General features: G+C 56.1%; 1 protein-coding gene across 1 annotated transcript in view; it reads right to left on the reverse strand.

The window, feature by feature from the left end:
• LRP5 (LDL receptor related protein 5) overlaps positions 1-24,100 on the reverse strand; it is a 133,509-nt gene that overhangs the window by 7,007 nt on the left and 102,402 nt on the right. The window contains exons 14-21 of the mRNA XM_017536942.2: positions 18,589-18,797; positions 16,735-16,925; positions 15,823-16,032; positions 12,494-12,619; positions 8,209-8,445; positions 5,150-5,260; positions 3,477-3,713; positions 1,969-2,108 (exon numbers count right to left, since the gene is read on the reverse strand). Coding sequence (XP_017392431.1) covers positions 1,969-2,108; positions 3,477-3,713; positions 5,150-5,260; positions 8,209-8,445; positions 12,494-12,619; positions 15,823-16,032; positions 16,735-16,925; positions 18,589-18,797 — 1,461 coding nt within the window. The remainder of the gene's footprint in view (positions 1-1,968; positions 2,109-3,476; positions 3,714-5,149; positions 5,261-8,208; positions 8,446-12,493; positions 12,620-15,822; positions 16,033-16,734; positions 16,926-18,588; positions 18,798-24,100) is intronic.

A 24,100-nucleotide genomic window follows, 5' to 3' on the forward strand; every position in this document is an offset into this window, starting at 1 on the left:
TAAGTCTCGCTCTGTCACCAGGCTGGAGTGCAGTGGCACTATGTAGGCCCATTGCAACCTCCACCTCCTGGGTTCAAGCAATTCTCCTGCCTCAGTCTCCCGAGTAGCTGGGACTACAGGCACCCGCCACCACGCCTGGCTAATTCTTGTGTTTTCAGCAGAGACGGGGTTTCACCATGTTGGCCAGGACATGATCTCTTGACCTCGTGATCTGCCCACTTCAGCCTCCCAAAGTGCTGGGATTCCAGGCATAAGCCACCACACCCAGCCTAAGTTTGCTAATTTGAAAATAGCTAGCTTCATGCAGAGCTTCTTTTACGGGTAGGAAAATGTTCTAAAATTAACCGTGGTGAGGGTTGGACACATCTGTGAATATCCTAAAACCCACTGAATCGTACACTTTTTGAAGTGGGTGAGTTGTATGGTTAAACAATCAAGTGATTTAAAAAAAATAGCTGGCTGGTCAGTGCCATCTCTTATTGCCTGATAAGCTCCTCCCAGCTCCCAAGGGTGAATAGGAAAGGAGAATTCCATTTCCTGAGCCTCCTGCTGTGTGCATGGGGCTGTGCTCCGGTTTCTGGCGCTCCTGGCTGGTTAGGTGGTGGTGCAGCAGCAGGAGCAGAGAAGTAGTTTAAACTCTCGGCTTCTGGCTCCCAGCTCCCTTTGTCCCCAAACACAGCCGGGCCCTGGAGCCTCCAGAAGACTCAGTTCCTGTCCAGGAAACCAAGGATAACCCTCTTCTGCTCCTTCCTTCCCAGGGCCCACCATGTCAGGTGCAATAAGAAGACAACACCCCACAAAAGAAGTAAAAATGAAATAAACAAAAAAGACAACACCCCAGGCCAGGTGCTGTGGCTCACGCCTGGAATCCCAACACCTTGGGAGGCTAAGGCGTGAGGATCGCTGGAGGCCAGGAATTTGAGACCAGCCTGGGTGACACAGTGAAACTTTGTCTCTGCAAAAAATGTCAACATTAGCTGGGCATGGGGACGCATGCGCGCAGTCCTAGCTACCTGGGGGCTGAGGTGGGAGGATCACTTGAGCCTAGATCGAGACTGGAGTGAGCCACGACGGCGCCACTGCACTCCAGCCTGAGTGACAGAGCGAGACCCTGTCCCAAAAAAAAACAAACAAGAAAGAAACAAAGAAGACAAGACCCCATACGTGAGGAACACTCAGAAGGGCAGGAGGAACCCGCCCTGGCGAGGTGGGGCGCCCTGGCGAGGCCCCAGAGGAAGCGGAGGGGCTGGCTTTACCTTAGGGGCAAACAGCTGCGGGAACTCGATTGTGGAAGAAATGAAAAGCATTCAAAGCGTGTCAACACACAGGGGTTCACATCCAGGCGCCAAGTTCGCCTTGGCACCCTGGGGCTGTGCTCCCAGAAATGGGCGTTCTCCCCAGCCGGCCCCACGGATGCTGGAAGGCGCCGGCAGTTTATCCTATTCACGCTCACTTCACTTGGAGGCTGTGGCTCGGGGAGAGCCAGCCCCTCCGCCTGCTGAAAGCTCCGGGAAGGATTTTAGCCACGAAAATCACCCTGTGTGTCTGTCCTGCACAAAACCATCCAGCTGTTTTCCTTGCTGGGAGGACAGGGGGTTTGTGGCGGGCACGCCGAGGGGAAGCTCACAGAGGGCAGACGGGCTTGGTGCAGGAGGCCATCACTGGGCTGGCCGTGTGCAACAGGCAGCCACCTGGATGCTGACATGACCCCACAGCCATTCTAGGAGGTGGATTCACGTGAGATTTCAGCTCTTTATATTTTTGTGTGGTTTTCAGAGTATCCACAGACAACAATGTCATTAAAGAAGAAAGCAGAATGTTTGTAGAGAGGGAAGCAGGCGAGCATGCCTCAGAGGCGACAGCGGGGACAGCCCCCAAGAACCCGAGAAGCCTCTTCTGGCTGGCACTGACGGTGGGAGGGGCCCACAGCCACATCCCGCCCCACTCCTCCCCAGCCCCGCCACTCACCGGCGGGTAGAGCGTGGCCTTCGTGCTGGATGAGCTGCTGGACGAGGCCCCTGTGACGTGGTTCCGGTCGTAGAGGGGCACCCCGCTCCGGCCCCCCATCAGGCTCACAGAGCTCATCACAGATTTTCCACATGCGATGCCTGGCGGGGAAGGGACGGGGGGTCAGGTGGCTTCGAGGCTCAGCTGAGCCACTGCACAGACACAGGGCAGTCCCCTCAGCTCCCACTACCCATGAGATCCAGACCGGGTCGGTGTGTCCTGTCGAAGATGTACCCCCCTCCCTCTGCTGCCGGCCTCTCTGGCCACTACCAGGGTGAGCTCTCCAGGACTCATCTGCGAAACGAGAGACACATGATACCTCCCCCGAGGGGCCGGTTGCTGGGGCAGGGAATCCAGGAGGGGCAGCACAGAGCCTGCCAGGAACAGACAGGGCCCCGTTCTCTGAGGGCTGCTGTGACCATGATGGTGTCACCACTGCAGGCTTCCAGGAGCTTTTTTATTTTGAGACAGAGTCTGGCTCTGTCACCAGGCTGGAGTGCAGTGGCACAGTCTCAGCTCACTGCAACCTCTGCCTCCCAGGTTCAAGTGATTCTCCTGCCTCAGCCTCCTGAGTAGCTGGGACTACAGGTGCCCACCCCCATGCCCAGCTAATTTTTGTATTTTTACTAGAGATGGGGTTTCACTATGTTGGCCAGGGTGGTCTTGATCTCTTGACCTCATGATTCGCCTGCTTTGGCCTCTTAAAATGCTGGCATTACAGGCATGAGCCACCGCGCCCGGCCCCAAGAGCTCTTAAGAAGCCTGATAACCCTGCTCCCCAGAGATAAGCGGGTTGCATCTACACCTGCCATCCAACGGGCTCCCAATGAGGCTGGCTTGGGGTGACAGCAGGATAGAACAGGGGAGAGGGAACTCAGGGCTGGGTGGGCAGAGGCAATCCTCAAGGTGGCTTGGAGCTGCGCAGGACCTCACAGGGACTCTGCCTTCTTAGACATACCGTGGTCATCCGTATGATACAAACCAGCGTGGTGCAGCTGCCCCGCCATCTACAAACACAGCCTGCCTTCCTGGTGCCTGGGTCATGTAGGAACCATAACCACGCTCAGCCACAAGTCCCAACTGCACTCAGGACAAAGCTGCTTATGGTACAGAGTGGCCCCTTCATCTCTAGAGAGCGCCCAGCTGCCCCACATTCATTCTAGAGGACATGAGGATTTGTGGACAACACAGCACATGTCCCACTAGGATACTGAAGGTCAAGTCCAGGGAGTTTCCCCCCACGCCTGCAGTGCCAAAGGGTGGGCTGCTGTGGCCATGCAGGCCTCTGTGTGGAAGGATTCTGCTGCCAAGCACAGGCTCAGCAGGAAAGCCTGAATGCCATGACTGGTTAGCAACGTCTGCCACACGCACAAGAGGGCCCAAGGTAGCGTGTCCCTGCTCCACTCCCCGAGGCTGGCCAGACTACTCTCCTGCCTCCTCTGGGTCTTTCCATATCTCAGGCTCCTTACCTGTAAAGGGGCCATGCTGGGAGCCACCCGGGGCTATGAAATTGAGGGGCACGTGTGGTGTCCCACCGACATACTCGTGCGGGAAGGGCCCGCTGGCCCCCGCGTAGCGCTGGCACACCACGCGCTGGCACACAAAGTAGATGCCACCCATGACAAAGAGGGAAAGGATGATGCCAATGACAGGCCCGATGGCGCTGCTGTGGGCTCCAGTGTCGTCTGAAGGCGGCTTGTTGATTTCTGCCAGAGACAGAAAGAGGTGGCCGACATTATGCACCCTGAAGGGGCTGGCTCTGCCACTGGTGGACGGTGGGGAGAAAGCAGGGGGGCTGGGAGGCTAGGCCTGGGGAGCCTGGACAACCTCAGGGCAACACAGCCCTTCAGCCTGCACGGCTGCCACCCTCCCGGTCTCCCCCCCAACTCCGACCCTGGCCCCTGTCCAACTCCCCACAGCCCTCAACACATCCCTGCCAAGGCAACCCGGTATTCACTCCTTCGCCAGGGCCCTCAGTGGTGGCGGAAGGGAGTGCGCCCTGGCCAGCCCAGGTGACGTTGGTGAAAGTGCAAAGCCAGGCGGCCCCTGGTGCTACCCCCCCAGGCCACAGGAGGCACAGGCTCTCCGGGTGGGCTCCTTGTGCCCACCCCACTACCAAGGCTGCCCTGGAGGAAGTTTCCATGCTCCAGACTCAGCTTTGGCAAAAGCCACATTCACTCTCCCACAAGGTCGGCCCAGCAGTCCTGAGGGCGTCCCTGATGTGAGAGGAAGGGGAGGAAGCGTGCGGGCTCCGTGCGAGGCCTGGCTGCGCATCAATGGCGCTCCCACAGCTGGGGCCCATGGCTGCGCTGGAGGCCTGGGCACAGGCCTGTCAGACAGGGAGCCTGCCCAGCAGAGGAGGTGACCCTTGGTGACCCCCACTGCTGCCTTCAGGTCCTAAGCCTGACCTGGCGTGAAGGTGCCAAAGCACACAGGGAGTCCCTTGAGGAAGCTCATTTGTCCCCACCCCCAGATTTCTCTCCCTGCTGCAGCCAGAAGAGAAGAGCTCTCAGCCCAGGTCTCTTGGCAGTGAAGGTGTGGCCATGTCCCCAGACTTAATGACTCATTCCTACTTCCCATCTGAACTCAGCTCCCTTCCTGCCTGAATCAGACAGCCTTTCAGGAGCCACCACCTCCAGGAAGCTTCCCTGACTGCCTTGGCCTCCTACCCGCTAGGTCCTATATCCATGACTGCACAGGTCATGCTACTTGAGGAGCATGTGGGATGTGTCATGTACATGTGTGTACACGACACGCGTGCATATGTGAACATCCCTCCTCCTTAAGCCAGATAGTAAGCCATCAGGTAGCAGGACCACTGCAGCCCTCAGGGCTAATCTTGCTGCCTGATGGATGCTGCTGAACGAGGTCCCATGGGTGGGTGCGTGCTGCAGGCACCTGGGCACGGTCAGCCCCGCCCGCCAAGGCGGACTCCATGGCCACCCAGCCCACAGCTCACAGTCTGTCCTCCTGGCCACTGCCCTGGGAAAGGCTTCCCTGCCTCCCGCAAGGAGCCTCCCAGCCACCTGAGTCTCTCACACAGCGCCCAGCCCCACTGGGAAGGCACGTCTCCTCCCCTAGACCCCGCGCTCCCGGGGGAACCCAGCCCGATGCCCCCTCCCCATGCCAGAGGCTGGCTCACCACACATGAGCTCGTCAGAGCCGTCGATGCAGTCGGGGAAGGAGTCGCACTGCTGCTTGATGAGGACACACTGGCCGTTGGCACACCGGAACTGGTTGGGCAGGCAGATGGCTGCAAGGAGGGGCTGCCACACTCAGAGAGGCTGGAGGGCGCCCCCAGCCCGCCACACAGGGCCCAGCAACCAAGGTCTGGGCTCCAAACAGAGAGCAGATGGATGGGACCCTTTCTAGGACCAGGGGAGTGGTCTAGTGCAGTCTCCACCCTCCCTCGAGGACCCCTGTGATGAGGCCTATGCCGAGTAGGGGAGGGACTGCCAAGGCTGAGACCTCAACGCACCTCCTGCCACCACCCCCAAGAGGTATCTGTCAGGTGCCTACTGTGGGAAGGTCCGAGCCATGCAAGCAGTAATAGACCCTGCCCAAGGCTCTACCAGGTTGGGGGGTGGGTGCCAAGGACAAGAACTGCCGTGAGGAGTCTCCTCTCCCGAAAGTGGGGGCTGAGAAGGGCAGTGGTGCCCAGCAGAGCTTGCGGGGAGGGGAGGGAGCAGAACTCACTGGAGGTGCAGCCAGCCCACATGGGAGCAGAGCAGCCACGGCCTCTGGCCAGGGAGGAAGAGCAAGCCAGGATGCAGACCACTGCCTCTTCCCCTCCCCAGATGCCCACCCGGAGGGAACCATAGCCATGCCCGCCCCAGGGAGCTTGCTAAGTTCCCCACCTGCCCTGCCCCGGGGGTCCCGCCCTGGGAACGGGAGATAAAGGGACCCTGTCCATATCATGGATGCCATGATTTTCTGGTAACCGAGAAGGGAAGAAAGCTTCTGAAATGGAGCGTGCAGCCAGGGCCCGCCACCAGTGCCTCAGGGCATACAGGAGGGGCAGCTGGAGTGGGACTAGGGGGCTCAGATGGTTCCCACATCTGCCCCTCCAAATCGCAACTGAAATGTGACCCTCATTGGGCGTGGTGGCTCATGCCTATAATCCCAGCACTTTGGGAGGCTGAGGTGGGTGGATCACTTCAGGTCAGCAGTTCGAGACCAGCCTGGCCAACATGGTGAAACCCCATCTCTACTAAAAATACAAAAATTAGCCGGGCGTGGTGGCGGGTGCCTGTAATCCCAGCTACTCGGGAGGCTGAGGCAGGAGAATCACTTGAACCCGGGAGGCGGAGGTGGCAGTGAGTCTAGATGGTGGCGCCACTGCACTCCAGCCTGGGCAACAGAGCGAGGTTCTTTCTCAAGTACAAATAAAATAAAATGAAACGTGACCCCCAAGGTTGGAGGTAGGGCCTGATGGCCAGTGTTTGGGTCATGGGAGCACATGCCTCAGGAACAGGTTGGTGCCCTCCCTGCGGTAACGAGTGGGCTCTCACTGTGGTTCACGTGGGAGCTGGTTGCTTAAAGGAGCCTGGCACCTCCTCTCAAGGTGAGAACAAGAGGGTGAGGTGCTGTCAGTCTCTCTCCCTCTCTCTCTCTCTGTTGTTCCCTCTCTCGCCATGTGATGCACCTCCTCCCGCTTCACCTTCCACCAACAGTCAAAGCTTCCTGAGGCCTCACTGGAAGCTGCGCAGATGCAGGTGCCATGCTGATCCTGCCTGCAGAACGTGAGCCAGACAGGCCTCTTTCCCTCCCAACCCACCGGCCTCACGCACTCCTTCAGAGCAACGAAAAATGGACAAACACAGGGAAAATTCCTAACCACGGCTCCTGCGAGCTGAAATCACGAAGAGCAGGTGCCGGGCCAGGGTGCGCAGCAGGGCTGGGGAAGCCCTGTCTGTCAAGGGCCAGACATGAGGACTGGGGATTTGAAGACCGTAGGTCTCCAGCATAACCACTTGGCTCTCCTGTCTTTGGCTTGAAAGCAGTCATAGACATGATATAAATGAATGAATGGGCGTGGCAGTGCCCCAAGAAAACTTTACCTACAAAACTAGGTGGCGGGCTGGATTTGGCCCCTGGGCCCTTAGTTTACAGACTCCATCAAATTCTCAAACAGTCAATGAGCTGGAAGGACTTAGCCACTGTGCCTTTATAGAAAAACATGCTGGGGGGCTACTCCCAGACCCTCATCTTCTACGAAATGTCTGCTCCTTGTGAATGACGACATAGGACAGTAGCCAGACTCCATCTGTGTTACCTAACAGAGCCGGTGGCTTTGGAAGAGGCAGGGCATTGACAGCTCCTCAGCGGTCCTGGGCCGGAGATGCTGACAATATGTGGCAGGCCACCAACCAAACAGGTCATTTATAAAAGGAAAACTCAGGCCAGGTGCGGTGGCTCACGCCTATAATCCCAGCACTTTGGGAGGCTAAGGAGGGTGATCACCTGAGGTCAGGAGTTCAAGACCAGCCTGGCCAACACAGTGAAACCCCGTCTCTACTAAAATACAAAAATCAGCCAGGCATGGTGGTGTGTGCCTGTAATCCCACGACTTGGGAGGCTGAGGCAGGAGAATCACTTGAACCCCAGAGGCAGAGTTTGCAGTGAGCCAAGATTGCACCAGGGCCACTCTAGCTTGGGTGACAGAGCAAGATTCTGTCTTTAAAAAAAAACAAAAAAAAAAGGAAAACTCAAGAGGGGGCACTGAAGAGATGTTGTCTCATTATCAAGATCTACAGGGAGATCCTGCTGGTCAGTGAGGGCCCAGGATGCCTGAGCAAATCTCTTTCTAACTCCTGATTCTACAGTCAATAGAAACCACTCAGGTTTAAGCACAACCCCACAGACTGCTCAGTAGAGGCAGCCCTGTGTTCAGGAGGGATTTACCGGGGTGTAAGCCGGGGGCCTCTGCAGCCCACCACCAAACGTGCCTCAGGTTTCTGTGAAACTCCTGAGCTAATGCAGGAAGCTGAGATAGACCCTCACGTTCCGCCTTCAAGCCATACTGCCTGGTGGGACAGGACGGGTGGGATTGCAGTTTTCCTTGTTGAGCCTAAAAGACAGACTTGGTGAACTCCCTCCAAGCAAAGGTTTTTCAGAGTCCCAACTCCTTTCAGGCTGGAGGTAGCCCCAAGCTCCTTATCCCAGAGGGCAGGGCCAGGGTCTTGGCGGGGAGAGCCTCACCATCACAGTCGGCCTCGTCTGAGCGGTCCTGACAGTCGGCCTCGCCATCACAGCGCAGGCGCAGGTCCACGCACTGGCCCCGGGCACAGGGGAACTGGGCAGCGGAGCACACGGGGCAGCCCTCCTCGTCACTCTGGTCGTCGCACTCGGGAAAGCCGTCGCAGCGCCAGGCCCCAGGGATGCAGTCGATCTCCCCGGTGGCACACGCAAACTGGTCAGGGGAGCAGGTGGGCGGCTCTGGGGAAGGGACAGAGGAGAGCATCACACGCAGCCCCATCCAGCAAAACCCAGGCAGCGGTGTGTCCGGGCCTCCAAGCAGAAGTGGAGACGGACTGGAACCATCTCCGCATTCCTGCTGTTCGGGTGCTGCACGCACGCATCCTCCACTGACGCAGCTCCTGGGCGCCGCCCCACCTCCAGCCCCAGCCCAGAAGAAGGGGGAGGAGAATACACATTTGCTGCAAGAAGATACGCATCCGTCTGTTTTCCAACGCAGAAGGGAAAGGGGGCTGACTGGCGATCCGAGCTAAGTAGCAGGCGCTGCACCGAATACAGCAGAAATGCTCGGGGCGGGAAGTTTGGCCCTGACTGGAGCAAGCAGTCCTTCCTCCACGGCCCAACACACGCCTGCTCAGCCACACCTGAGTGCCCACTGCGCCCTCCTCAGGAGAAAGCAGGCAGGGGGTTTGCAGCCACACCTGCTGTGGGTATGAGGCTGCCAGAGAAGCAGGGTCATGCCTCTGTGGTGGCCAGTGTGTCCACCGTAAGGCGGGAGCCAGCGGAGGACCGGTCAGCACATCCCAGGCGCCTGCAGAAGATGGGACAAAGCACAGGCAGGAGGGCTGAGGACACCTCGGGAGAGGGCAGGGAGGCGGAGGAGGGGGAGGCTGTGCAGTGGAGGATCATGAGAGGGTGGAGGCCACTTCCTACAGGTGACTGTGGAGGCCATCCTGCCCCTTGGGGTTCCAGGTCCTCAGTGCGGGCTGGGCACACAGCAGCACTCAGGGAACAGGAGAGTCCCAGGGACTGGGGACACAGACACAGACACAGGCCACTGGCACTGAGGGGTCAGAGGAGCCCTCAGCTTCAAGGCAGCCCCCATTTCCTGGGACTCCTCCCTCCCACTTTGTGCAGAAAATCACAGAAAACAGAGGCTGGCCTCAGGAGGGGGTGCTGGGTAATCAGCCCAGGCCTCTCTGAAAGCTGAGCAAAGCCCCCGCCAAGCTGAAATCTGATCAAGGGAAAAGCATCGGTTTCAAGCTGTCACGCTGCATCCAAGCCTTTGGATGTTTGGAACCCCCAGGCCTGCCCCATTACTGCTGGGCTCACCGGGTGACAGGGACTGTGGCACAGGGGAGGGGGCCTGATCAAAGACGAGAGAAATAAAAGGAAGCTGCTGTCCCTGCTGCGCTTGGCCACGGTCGGCCCACGGCAGCTGAGAGGAGCCAAGGACAGATGTCTGCAAGCCGTGCCTGGCCACGGAGGAGACAGGGAGCCGGTGGCTGGAGGGTGAGGGCAGGGCAGGCCTGAGATGGAGCCCAAGCCTCCCTCAGTAGCTGTGAAACTGAGCAGCCCCTCAGCCTCCCAAAGCCTCCGACCTCTTCTCCCAATCAGAAGCAGCAAGCTCCTGTGAGTTGTAACTGGGACACTGGGGCCAGAGCCAGGGGTGCGCCCGGCTCAGGAAAGGGCTGAGCGGCAGTAGTGGTGCCACTGCTGAGGCAACTCTGGCTGTCCCTTTACCGGCCTGGCTCCTGCCACTATCAAAAGGTCCATGTCTGAGACCTCAGTGAGTCCCGTCTTTCTGTGATCTCCCCAAAGTGGCCACCAGAGCATGACAAGCACCGGTGCAGTAAATATATGTCTCTTGAGCCATGAGGAAGGGGCCGCAAGTCCCCAAGCTGGGAGGCTCCATCTCAAAATGAGGCCAGCCCGGTGCCACAGTCCCTGTCACCCGGGTGAGCCCAGCAGTTACGGGGCAGGCCTGGGGGTTCCAAACATCCAAAGGCTTGGATGCAGTGTGACAGCTTGAAACCGATGCTTTTTCCTTGATCAGATTTCAGCTTGGCAGGAGCTTTGCTCAGCTTTCAGTAAGGCCTGGGCTGATTTCCCAGCATCCCCCTCCTGAGGCCAGCCTCTGTTTTCTGTGATTTTTCTGCAAGAAGCGGGAGGGAGAAGCCCTAGGAAATGGGGACTTCCTTGAAGCCAAGGGCTCCTCCGGCCTCTCTGTGCCAGTGGCCTGTGTCTGTATCTGTCTGTGTCCCCAGTCCCTGAGACTCTGCTGTTCCGAGTGCTGCTGCATGCCCAGCCTGCAAGGAGGATGTGGAGCCCAGGCCAGGGGCAGTGGACGGAGGGCCATGGCCTCTGGCATGGAGGCCCAAGGCTGTGTTGGGTATACTGTTCTGACGGCCCCATCTCTCAGCCAGGGCAGCACGGGCATCTGTGGGAGGTGCACAGACACCTTTGGGTTGCAAATCCACCTGAGCTTTTGGGCTGGAACTTGGAGCAAAGCTGCCAGGACACTCCAGAGGGGACAGTCACAAAAGATCCCCTCTGCTCATGGCCAAACTCGAGGTGTGAGGCAGCACCCCACAGTCCTACTCCCCAAGCTCCTGGGCCCTGGCCAGTCTCTCCAGGAGCAAGACAAGCTGCTAAAAAGAACTCTGGGTGTGGTGGCTCACGCCTGCAATCCCAGCACTTTGGGAGGCCAAGGCAGGTGTATCACCCGAGGTCAGGAGTTCAAGACCAGCCTGGCAAACATGGTGAAACCCCGTTTCTACTAAAAGCACAAAAATTGGCCGGGCATGGTGGCGCATGCCTGTAATCCCAGCTACTTGGGAGGCTGAGGCAGGAGAATAGCTTGAACCAGGGAGGTGGAGGCTGCAGTGAGCCAAGATTGTGCCATTGCACTCTAGCCTGGGCAAAAAGTGAGACTCTATCTCAAGAAAAGAAAGAGAAAAAGAAAAAAGAAAGAAAAAGAACCAGTGCTTACACGCAGTGCCTGCCCGTGCTGCTGTCTGCTGTGGGTAGGATGAAGCGGAGCCCCAGGAGCTCCCACAGGAGAAGGGGAGCTGAGCAGAGCACAGAACCAACAGGATCCAAGGCCACCTGGAAGCACAGGGGCATCGGACAGAAAGCCCTGGACAGGCAGGCTTCACTGCGGTGATGATACATATGGTCACTTTATTACCACTGCCACACCCACAACATAGCAGCTGGCATTCCTGTGTATCGAGTGTCAGAGTCCAGGTGCAGAAAACCCTGGACATGCAGGCCTCACTGTGCTGATGATACAGACGGTCACTTTATTACTACTGCCACACCCATGACATAGCAGCTGGCATTTCTGTGCATCAGGTGTCAGAGTCCAGGTGGAGTGCCCTGTTACTTAATACCCATGACAGCCTGCTAGGTACATACTCTTAATTTCACAGAGAAGTAGAGGCTCAGAGACGGCCAGGCGCCAGCCAGGGTCACTCAACTGGGAAGTGACAGAGCCAGGATTTGAACCGTGGCCTCTTTGGCCCTAAAGCCCATGTTCTTCACTCTCCCACCACCACCACCAGGAAGCCCGAGGGGGAGAAGAGGATCAAGGGTAGAAGGAGGGAAAAAGATAGAACTACTACGAGAAATCAACAAATCCACCGTTAGAGTTGGAGACTTCACATTCCTGTCAATAACTGACAGCTCACGCAGGCGGTCAGGAAGGAAGGATATAGACAACCTGATGAGCACTATCAATCAACTGGATCCAACTGATATTTCTAGAACACTCCACCCAAAAACGACAGAACCCACATTCTTTTCAAGAGTACATGGAACATTCACCAAGATAGACCACAGGATGCTGGCTGATAAAACACCCCTAACACATTGAAAAGCAGAGAAATCATATAAAATAATCTCTCAGACTACAGTGGAATTAAATTAGAAATCAGTAGCAGAGAGACAGCTGGAAAAGCCCCAACTCTTTAGACAGTAAGCAACACTTCAAAATGACACATGAGACAAAGATGTCATCTCAGGAGAAGAGTAAAAATATTCGAACTACCCGAAAATGAAAATATAACAAAATTTGTGAGATGCAGGAAATAAAGTACTTAGAGGAAAATTCATAGCACTGAATGCACATACTGAAAAAGAAAGGAGGGCAAAGGAAGAGACAATCAGCTTTGGAAACTGGATGCTACAGATTGTGATTTTAAAAGGATGCCAGGCAGCAACGCAGCAGGCAGAGAATCAGATACTTGTCCATCATCCCAAAAGAGAGCACCTAAGTCACACCTACCTCCACAGGTCAGCAGGTTCTGCAGGAGCACGAGGTGGACTGGGCATGAGCACCGTGGTGTCCCATCACCCTTGGCAATACAGATGTGGGAGCAGCCACCATTGTCACGGGCACATGGGTGGGCTGCTGCAAGGACAAAATAAGACAAAGAGGGGTCAGGCTCTGCCTCCCACATCAGAACCACAGCCTTGAAGGTAGGTGCCAAATGAGAACTCATGAGAACTGGCCCTCCTGCAGGCCCAGCGACCCCGGGAGAATCCTCCTACTTATTCCTCTTGGCAGCCTACAGTCTTCCTACTGACGTGGACATTAACACACAAGTGGAGGCTGGAAATGGTTACAGAGCTTGCTCATCATCACAGGCCAGCCTGTCTGCACCAGTCCCCACTGTGTCCATGACCATCACTCTCAAATGCCTGCTTGTCTCTCCTCTTTATTTACTTACTTTGAGACAGGGTCTCACTCTGTAGCCCAGGCTGGGGGGCAATGGTGCAATCACGGCTCACTGCAGCCTTGATCTCCTGGGCTCGAACAATCCTCTTGCCTCAGTCTCCTGAGGAGCTGGGACTGCAGGCACGTACCACCATGCCTGGCTATTTTTTTTTTTTTTTCACTTTTTGTAGAAACAGGGTCTCAATACGTTACCTAGGCTGCTCTTGAACTCCTGGGCTCAAGCGATCCTCCCACTTCAGCCCCCTAAAGTGCTGGGAATACAGGCGTGAATCGCCGCACCTGGCCCTCCTCCCTTCTTTCATTGTGTAAGGGGTTGGATGGTGTCCTCCAGAAAGATACACCCAGGTCTTAAGGCCTGGAATCTATGAACATAGTCTTTTTTTGGGAAAAAGGGTCTTTGCAGGTTAAGGATCTCAAGATGAGGTCATCTTGGATGATTTGGGTGGGCCCTAAAGCCTACGACAAGTGTCCCTGTAAAAGGCAACATAGACACAAAGACGAGGTAAAGATGCAGAGGCAAAGGAGACAGCCACAGGAAGATGGGCAGAGGTGGGGGGTGTGCATCCACAAGCGTGGAACGCCTGCACCCACAACACTGAAAGGGCCAAACACACAGATCCTTCCTGCAGCCTCCAGAGAGCACAGCCCTGCCAACAGCTAAGTCACAGGCTTCTGGTCTCCAGCACGGTGGGAGGAGCCATTTCTGTTGCTTTAAGTTGTCAAGTTTGTGGTCATCTGTTACAGCGGCCATAGGACACTAATCTACACGGGAATTAAAATAGCAAATCGTGCCAGGCGCGGTGGCTCACGCCTGTAATCCTAGCACTTTGGGAGGCCGAGGGGTGGATCACCAGAGGTAAGGAGTTTGACACCAGCCTGAGCAACATGGCGAAACCCTGTCTCTACAAAAAATACAAAAAAATTAGCTGGACATGGTAGCGCGCACCTGTAAACCCAGCTACTTGGGAGGCTGAGGTAGGAGAATTGCTTGAGCCTCGGAGGCAGAGGTTGCAGTGAGCCAAGACCGAGCCATTGCACTCCAGCCTGCGACAAAAGCGAAACTCCATCTCAAAAAAATAAATAAATAAAATTAATAATGGATCAAGTCCCTGGGAACTGGTGTTATTCTATCCAGTTAACCAAATGTGTCCAACATCCTGACAACGGGAAGAAGAGGAGGCAGCTTGGAAGGAGAGCTGACCACTCCCAGGTGGAAGAAATGACAGAAGATACTCTGCTCCCCATCCCACCCAGAAAAACATCACAGTGACCCTCCTCAGTCTCAAGAATTCAGCGTTTGGTTTTTCTGAGACAGGGTCTCTTTGTCACCACTATGCCTGGCCCTTTTTCTTGTTTTTTAAGATGGAGTCTCTCTCTGTCGCCAAGTCCGGAGTGCAGTGACACAAACTTGGTTTACTATAACCTCCACCTCCTGGGTTCAAGTAATTCTCCCACCTCAGCCTCCCCAGTAGCTGGGACTATAGGCACCTGCCACCATGCCCAGTTAATTTTTGAATTTTTAGTAGAGACCTGGTTTCACTGTGTTGGCCAGGCTGGTCTCGAACTCCCAACCTCAAGTGATCTGCCCATCTTGGCCTCCCAAAGTGCTGGAATTACAGACATAAGATACTGCACCCAGCCTGGTCCATTTTTGTTTTTTTTTTGTAGGGATGGGCTCTCACCACGTTGCCCAGGCTGGTCTCAAGTCATCCTCAGGTGGTTACCATGGAGGGGAGGAAGGAACTGTGATCCCAGCTGTGGAGGCCCCTCCCCCAAGCCCTGGGGCAAAGCAAGGCAGTGGCAGGCAGAATCCTAAATGCCCCCCTATTTTCCCACCCCAGTCCCCAGCACAGCATCCTGACCTTACTGACAGAAGGGATTCTGCAGATGTGATTAAGGTTATTAATCAGCCGACTTGGAGTCTGTCAAAGGGGAGGCTAATCTAATCTGAAGGTGGCTGGGCCAAATCACAGGGCCCTTTAGAAGCAGAGCAGGCTCCCCAGCCGGTGAGAGAGGAGCAAGTCGGAGACACTCGAGGTGCAGGAGGGACTGATGCAGGGAGCCTTCGCTGCTGAGGCAGAGGGGCCACGGGTGAGGACCCAGGCTGGCTTCTAGGAGTTGAGAGTGGTCCCCAACCAACAGCCAGAAAGAAAACACAACCTCAGTCCCACAACCACCACCCGCTGAGTGAGCAAGAAAGCTGATTTCTCCACCGAGCCTCCACTGAAGGCCCAGCCTTGCTGACATCCTGATTCTGGTTGCATCAGACCAAGCAGGGAACCCAGGTGAGCCACACTGTGCCTGGACTTTTGCTCTACAGAATAGAGAGACAATCCAGGGTGTTGTCAGGCCAGTAGCTCACACCTATAATCCCAGAACTTTGGGAGGCCGTGGCAGGCAGATTGCTTGAGCCCAGGAATTCAAGATCAGCCTAGGCATCATGGGGAAACCCCGTCTCTACAAAAAAAATTAGCTGGATGTGGTAGTGCGCACGTGTAGTCCCAGCTACCTGGGCGGCTGAGGCAGGAGCTTTGCTTAATTAAGCCCAGAGGTCGAGGCCGCAGTAACTGTGTTTGAGCCACTGCACTCCAGCCTGGGCAGTAGAGCCAGATCCTGACTCAAAAAAAAAAAAAAAAAAAAAAAAGAGTTGGTGTTGTCTTAAAACGCTGTTTGTGGTAATTTGTTCCGAAGCAAAAGAAAACCTCAGAGGCCTCGGGGCATCCGGGCGTCTTGCTGAGCCCCGGCGGGCAACATTCGGCTTCTGGCAGAGCCCACCACCCGCTGAGGCCACACGAGCTCTGGCACTGGCCTCCGGCCTCCTCCTGGGGGCCGGGTTACAGGCCACCCTGCCCACCCTGCTGCCAGCCCCCACGTACAGAACTCCTCCAGGCTGACTTCCTCCACTGCGTGGATGCCCGTGAGGTGGGTGACACGGCCCTGGATGCGAGTCCGTTTGTCCCCGGTGGTCTTCTCCACGCGCTCGATCATCTGCTGCTGGCGGTCGATCCAGTAGAGGTGCTTGCCAAGCACGGTCAGGCCCAGAGGCTGCACGATGTTGGCATCCTCCAGGGTCAGGCGGTTGGCCCCTGCAAGTGGCACGAGGACCCCCCTGAGCAGTGCTGACCTCCAGCGCTCACCCCACGCTCGGCTTGGGAGGACAGAGGTTGACAGGACTGCCGGAGGCCTGGGGGATTCCGTGCTCTGCACGGGGGGAGCTGCAGCAAAGTCCCTGTAAGCAGCCAACCCAAGGTAAGCCCTCAGAAAGCCCTGCTGCCACCTGGGCTGGCCTCAGGATGAAGCCCGTTGGTCCCAAAGGTGGGCCTCGGCCACTGGCCCCTGCAAGCACGGCCGCTCCCCTCCCCAACCTGCCCCATCGTTAACAGGAAGAGCCATGGGGACTAAGCCTCCTCTCTAAGCACCAACTCTCATTTCTCCTCAGCCCCTTGTGGCCTAACACGGCCCAGAGCAGAGCAGCTGCCTGTGCACGTGCTGGGGGCAGAGGCCAGGCCGGAGTCCCGCTCCACCCCCTGCCGTGGGGCCCTGAGCAGCTCACTCACTCTCTGTGAGCCTGAGTGAGCTGCTCTGGGCCCCACGGCAGGGGATGGAGCTCACTCTCTTCTGCCTCTGCCACGTGGGGCTCACTCAGAACCCCAGGCTGGAGCTGTCAGCTCGAGGATGAAACATGCTACACGCAAAGCCCCTGGTGCAGTGCAGGGCCCGCGGCAGGCCTTGAGCAATATGGCAGCTGCTGCCATTACTGGCGATAAGGAAGGCCCCGGGGCGCATACCTGAGAGATCGCAGCTCTCAATGCGCTTCAGGTCCGCGTCCGCCCAGAACAGCTTGCCCAGCGCATTGTCTACCACCAGGGCCACCGGGCGGATGAGGCCGGTGGTGAAGAGGACCTCCCGCTCAGTGCCGTCCAGGGCCGCGCGCTCGATCTTGGCTGCCCGGTCCTGCATGTTGGTGAAGTACAGGTACCTGCGGGAAGGCGGCAGTTGAAGGACGGGCGTGAGGACGGCGTCTCCTTGGCCAGCACGGAGCCCACAGCACCAGCCCCCACCTCTCAGGGTTGCCCGAGGCTGACAGGTCACTGGTTGAACAATCTTCCCCAAATTCACATCCACCCCAGAACCTCGGAATGTGAGCTTATTTGGAAACAGGTTCTTTACAAATGTCACAAAGGATCAAGATACGACCACATGGGGTGAGCATGGGCCCCAAATCCAACGGAATTGTCCTTAAAAGACACAGAAGAGGCTGGGTGCGGTGGCTCACATCTTTTAATCCCAGCACTTTGGGAGGCCGAGGCAGGCAGATCATGAGGTCAAGAGATAGAGACCAGCCTGGCCAACATGGTGAAACACTGTCTCTACTGAAAATACAAAAATTAGCTGGGTGTGGTGGCGGGTGCCAGTAGTCCCAGCTACTCGGGAGGCTCAGGCAGGAAAATCGACGGAACTCAGCAGCAGAGGTTGCAGTGAGCCAAGATCATGTCACTGCACTTCAGCCTGGACAGAGCGAGACTCAGTCTCAAAAAAAAGACACAGAAGAAGCCAAGCAATGTGCAATCAGAAGGAGAGGCTTGAGTGACATGACCACAGGTCAAGGGATGTCTGGAGCCACCAGAATCCCAGATTCCCCCAGAGCCTTCAGAGGGGGCAGGGCCCTGATGACACCCTGATCTCGGGCCTCAGGAACTGTGAGGGAACAAATGTCCGCTACTCTCAGCCACCTAGCTGGTGGTAATTTCCCACAGCAGCCATGGGAGATGGAAGCAGGCCTCCCGCAGCTGCTAAGGACCCAGAAGCCTTGGCCCTTGGGAGCCCAGCTCAGCTGGCTCCTGCATAGCCACCTTACAGACCCAGGGCTTCTGCCCACCGAGGCCCCTGTGAGCAGCAGGGGCTGCACTACTGTGGCCGTCACTCCTACCAATAAGGAAACTGAGTCTCCAGGAGGTTATGCCACCCGCCCGAGGTCACATGGGCAGTAAGTGGCAGAGTCAGGACTTGAACTCTGGGCTCCCGGACCTGTGCTGGCTGAAGCTCCCGTCTTCGTGCCAGCCCCCCAGCTATCTGAAGGTCATTGTGCTCCTGTCCCCAAACCTTCCCATGCTCAGTTTGGAGCCTGAGGCTCATGTCACATGGGTTTCGGTCTTCCTCTTTCCCTGGCGACTCCCTCTGGAGACCTCCAGGTCCTGGGTGCCTTCCCACCATCCAGATGACCAACAGGTGGGAGCGTCAGGGGCCTCTGGGAGGAAGCAGCCCAGGAGCTCCCTGTGGAGGAACGCAAGCGAGTCAACAGGGAGCCCCAACCTGGGATGCCATGAAGGGGATGTCTGCACAGGGTTCGAGTTTAACAGAGATGGTGCAAAACCTATCAACTGCAACTCCCATTGGCTAGCGCTGCCTCGTAACCCCTCAGCAGAGCTACCCCTTCCCTTCCAGCCCTTGGGGCTTTCTGCTTCCCTGGAGGGGCTGTGAACGAGTTTGTGTTTGCTCTTGGGATTCTGGAAAGCCACCCATTGGATTACTGGGGTGGAAAATCCTCCCAGCCTGGGAGAGGCTGACACTGCACAGAAGACATGGCGGGCGTGCCTGGGTGGGGCGTGGCACCGCCGCCCACCCGCCCGTTGGCCTCCTACCCTCGCTCGGCGTTGACAATGATGGCCCTGGGCTTGTCGCGGTCTCCACGCAGCACCACCCCCATGGCTTCCCCGCTCAGCCTGTGGACATTGATGGTGTTGGTGGCCTCACACGTCCAGAACAGCGTCCGGCTGTAGATGTCAATGCTGAGGTCGTGGGGCTGCCTGTCTGGGTTTTGGGCTTGGCTCAGAGAGGTCAAAACAAAGGGCTGCAAGACAAAGAAACAGAGACAGATTCGTGAGCACTGGCAGAGACCCCAGGTACTGGCAGAGGCCCCCGGGCACTGGCAGAGATCCATGGACACTGGTGGAGACTCCAGGCATTGGTGGAGACCCCGGGGCACTGGCAGAGACCCCCAGCCACTGGTTGGAGACCCCCGAGCACTGGCAGAGACCTCCAGACATTGGCTGGAAACCCCCAGGCACTGGCGGAGACCCTCGGGCATTGGCGGAGACCCCCGGGCACTGGCGGAGATCCCTGGGCACTGGTGGAGATCCCTGGGCACTGGTGGAGACCCCCAGGCACTGGCTGGAGGTCCTGGGCACTGATGGAGACCCCCAGGCACTGGCGGAGACCCCTGGGCACTGGTGGAGACCCCCAGGCACTGGCTGGAGGTCCTGGGCACTGGCAGAGACCCCCCAGGCATTGGCTGAGGCCCCCGGGAACTGGCGGAGACCACCGGGCACTGGCTGGAGAGCTCTAGCAGGAGAGCAGAGGCCACAGTTCCCAAGTTTAGCCTGAAAGTCAAATCCCAATACTGGTGTGGGGGTCTATCTGCTCCACTAAGCTCCTTACTACGTGCCCACTCGAGTATGCCAGAGCGATTGGGACCACGGCCTCTGGAAGAGCTCTTGTTGCCTTGGATTTCAGCCCTCATCAGTGAACCCACCAGGGGGACCCAGCTGTGTGTGCGTCACTAGACTGGTGCTCCCAGGAAGGCCCCGCTGACAGCCAAGAAGGCACCCAGGACCACAGGGGCCTGCCCAAGACATCACTGCCTTCTCCACTTTCTAGGACTCAAGCTAGACTTGGAATGTGGCCCTCACATCTTCTTTCCTCTGCAGAGCGCCAGGACAGCCGGTGTGCAGGCCACCCCTTCCCCAAGGGAAGAAGGCCAGGAATGGGGTAGAGGGCAGGTAAGGGTAGGGGGCAGGTGAGTGTGGGGAATGACCCATAGCCCCTCTTGGGAAGGCAGGGCAGCCACATCTCTCAGTGGCTCTCAAGGACTCTCCCTCTCCACACTGTCCACGGTCACCGCCCAAGAGATCCTCTGAGTGCTGCCTGAGCCCAGGCCACCCTCTGCATCTCGGGGATGAGCCTGGGCTCTTGGGGCCTGTGACACAGCATCCTTTCAAAGGGATCTTACTGAACTGATGTAGGAGGAGGGGACAGCCCAGAAGCCTACCACCCCTCAGGATCTGGTCCCTTTGGGTTACCCTGAAAGATGGCTGCATTCAAGTTCCCGAGTGACAGCCTGGAGCACCTGGGCTGCTGCCACCCAGGCCTGAAGGAAAAGCTCCCCTCCCTCTCCCTTGAGTCATCATCTTAGGATGGGGCTCTGTCTTAAGTCTTTTCAGACTTTCTTTACCTATGTCTTTGAGCAGTTCATAAAACAGGGAGGCAGCAGCGGCTCACACTGCCATAGGGAAACTGAGGTGGGAGAAACACTTGAGCCCAGGATTTTGAGACAATTCTGGACAACATAGCAAGATCCCATCTGTATTAAAAAAACAAACAAACAAACAAAAACCTAAACCAACCAGCCAAAAAAAAAAAAAAAAAACACTAGCTGGGTGTGGTGGCACACATCTGTAGTCCCAGTTGCTCAGGAGGCTGAGGTGGGAGGATCGCTTGAGCCTGGGAGGTTGAGGCTGCAGTGAGCTACGCTCTTACTACCACACCCCTGCCTGGGTGACAGAGTAAGACCCTGTCTCAAAAATATGCAATTAAAACAAAGTCTCCAAGTAGATAAAAAGAGGCTTCTTCCCCAGGCCCAGCCTCTTGGACCCAGATGGAAAGGGAGCCCCCCTCCCCTATCCCTCCAATCCCATACACACAGAGCAGCTTCTGGTCCAGCCTTGCTGAGCAGCTGCAAAGACATCATCACTTTCATCTGGACACGAAGGATCACGTGTCTTTGTAGATAACAACATCCACATCACCGCAGAGCTGTGGACCCCAGGGGGCTGTGCGTCAACGCCAACTGAACAAGTTCTTTCCTAAAAGTCACAGAGCTCTCTAGCTGGGGACACTGGCACAGCCGCCAGGCTGGAAGACAAGCAAGATTCCAGCTACCCTGGCCAAAATCAGGCTCACCGCGGAGGGTGGGTCTGTGGGAACCAGATGCAAAACCAGACTTCGGGACGGCAGTCTGGAGAAAAGCCATCTGAGAAACGTGTACTGTGTCACACAGGACATGACACCCTGGCCACACTCCTCCCGGCACACAAACAACACAGCAAACTTTACACAGCTGGCCAGCTTCCTGAACCCTGAGCTCTCATTTTAATGAAGTACAAATAGTTGTTAACGCAAACTTTCTTACACGCAGCACCACAAGCAACATACCTTTTCCTCACTAGTACGAAGCCTTCACCATGGACGGAAATGTCCACAGCAGCCTTATTCACGGCAACTAAAAGGTGGAAGCAACCTAGCACAGATGGGCAAATCACAAGATGTGGTCCATCTATCCATAGACAGACATACCCTTTTTTTTTTTTGAGGAGTTTCACTGTTGCTGCTCAGGCCAGAATGCAATGGTGTGATCTTGGCTCACTGCAACTTCTGCCTCCTGGGTTCATGTGATTCTCCTGCCTCAGCCCCCTGAGTAGCTGGGATTACAGGCACCTGCCACCACGCCCAGCTAATTTTTGTATTATTAATAGAGATGGGGTTTCACTGTTTTGGCCAGGCTGGTCTCGAACTCCTGATCTTGTGATCTGCCCGCCTTGGCCTCCCAAAGTGCTGGGATTACAAGCATGAGCCACGGTGCCCAGCCAAGGTTTTTTGTTTGCTTGTTTGTTTTTGTTTTGAGACAGAGTCTCACTCAGTCACCCAGGCTGGAGTGCAGTGGCACAATCTTGGCTCACTGCAACCTCTGCCTCCCAGGTTCAAGCAATTCTGCCTCAGCCTCCCAAGTAACTGAGATTACAGGTACACGCCACCACACCTGGCTAATTTGGTATTTTTAGTAGAGCCAGGGTTTCACTATGTTGGCCAGGCTGGTCTAACTCCTGACCTCAAGTGATTTACCCACCTCGGCCTCCCAAAGTGCTGGGATGACAGGGTGTGGGCCACCACGCCCAGCCCTTACAATGGGTTATTACCCAGGCTTTCAGGAAGGAAATTCTGACACAGGCTACAACACAGATGAACCTTGAGGACATCATGCCAGGTGAAAGAGGCCAGTTACAGAAGGGCAAATATCGATAATTCCACTTATCTGAGGTACCTAGAGAAGTCAGAGAGAGACAAAGGTAGAACGGTGGCTGTCAGAGGGAAATGTGGAGTGGGTGTTTCATGCAGACAGTTTCAGTGTGAGAAGGTGAAGTCGTCTGGGCATGGATGGCAGTGACGGCCGCAATGTGAACTGACTGAATGCCACTTAACCGTCAACTCCAAAAGAGGTCAAACAGGCCAGGTGCGGTGTGGCTCACGCCTGCCATCTCAGCACTTTCGGACTAGGCTGAGGTGGGCAGACTGCTTGAGTCCAGGAGTTCAAGCCCAGCCTGGGCAACATGGTGAAATCCGTCTCCACATAAAATACAAACAATTAGCTGGGTGTGGAGGTGCACAACTTGAGCCTGGGAGGTGGGGGCTGCAGTGAGCCAAGATTGCACCACTGGACTCCAGCCTGGGCAACAGGGAGAGACTCTGTCTAAAAAAATTTAAATAAACAAAAAAAGGCCGGGCGAGGTGGCTTACATCTGTAATCCCAGCACTTTGGGAGGCAGACGCAGGCGGATCATGAGGTCAGGGGTTCGATACCAGTCTGGCCAACACAGTGAAACCCCAACTCTATTTAAAAATACAAAAAGTAGCCAACTGTGGTGGTGGGCACCTGTAATCCCAACTACTCGGGAAGCTGAGACAGGAGAATCACTTGAACCAGGAGGTGGAGGTTGCAGTGAGCCGAGACCACGCCACTACACTCCAGCCTGGGCAACACAGCGACACCCTGTTTTTTAAAAAAAAAAAGTTAAAATGGCTGGGTGTTGTGGCTCATCCCTGTAATCCCGGCACTTTGGGAGGCTAAGGTAGGCAGATGGCTTGAGTCCAGGAGCTGAGACCAGCCTGTGCAACATAGCATGTCTCTACAACAACAAAAAAAAATCCAAAAAATCAGCCAGACGTGGTAGTGCATGCCTGTAGTCCCAGCTACTAGGGAGGCTGAGGTGGGAGGATCACTTGAGCCCGGGAGGTTGAGGCTGCAGTGAGCCATGATTGCACCACTGCATTCCAGCCTCGACATTGGAGACCCTGTCCCCAAAACAAGAACAAAATAATTAAAATGGTCAATTTTATGGGATGTGTATTTACCACAATAAAAAATAAAAAACAGAAAACAAAACCTCGGCCAATTGGATGATAATTTAGACATCAGCTTTTGGAGGGGCCAGGGTACCCCGAGTAAAGAATCAGAGCTGGAGTCCACGGAGCAGGGAGGCTGCAGGAGGCTGGACCTTAGCAACAGACACCAGAGGGAAAAGCACATTTTCCAAATTAAGTGGAAAACCTTCTGTGTTTTCCTCCAAGCCTTCATCACTTCTGCCTGGACACCATGAAAGAACGCAGCTCCAATGAGACTCTAAGGCAATGTGTGCCCAGGAGCTCTCTCAGCATGGGAGCCACATCCATCAATTAACACGTCCCTTTCCCAAAGAACTCCATGTGACAGTCATCTACACCAAGCAAGATGAAAGAATCCATTTCCCCCATCTGCACCATGACAGAGGCGATGATCACAGCTGCCCAGGAGAGGAGCTACAGGGAGGCGGGCGTGGCTGTGGATTTCAGTTCAGCCGAGTTTTGCCATCAGCCAAGGGCACAGACCTCACAAGACCTCACAGTACAGCTTAACTGGAAGCTGCGCGCAGTACAGCTTAAATAGAAGCTGCTGCTGCAGGAAGGACCTGGTGGAGGGGGGCGTCCAGCCTGTCCGGGCAGCACCAGCCTTCAGATGGGGAGCAGGACAGTGAAACTGATGACGGGCACAGCAGCCCATCTGAACGTCTCTCCAGACGAGCCTCTCTCTGCATCAAGAAAGTACCAAGATTTCACCATAATAACACAAGCTCCCACACCAATCCTCGGTTGAGAAAGAAGTCACGTGGCTTTGTAGTTTTTTTTTCCTTTTCTTCTGAGACAGAGTCTCACTCTGTTGCCCAGGCTGGAGTGCAATGGTGCAGTCTTGGCTCACTGCAACCCTGTCTCCCAGGTTCAAGCAATTCTCCTGCCCCAGCCCCCCGAGTAGCTGGGACTACAGGTGCCTGCCACCATGCCCAGCTA

This window comes from Cebus imitator, unplaced genomic scaffold (genome assembly GCF_001604975.1).
Source record: "Cebus imitator isolate Cc_AM_T3 unplaced genomic scaffold, Cebus_imitator-1.0 Scaffold102, whole genome shotgun sequence".
Classification (NCBI taxonomy): Eukaryota; Metazoa; Chordata; class Mammalia; order Primates; family Cebidae; genus Cebus; species Cebus imitator.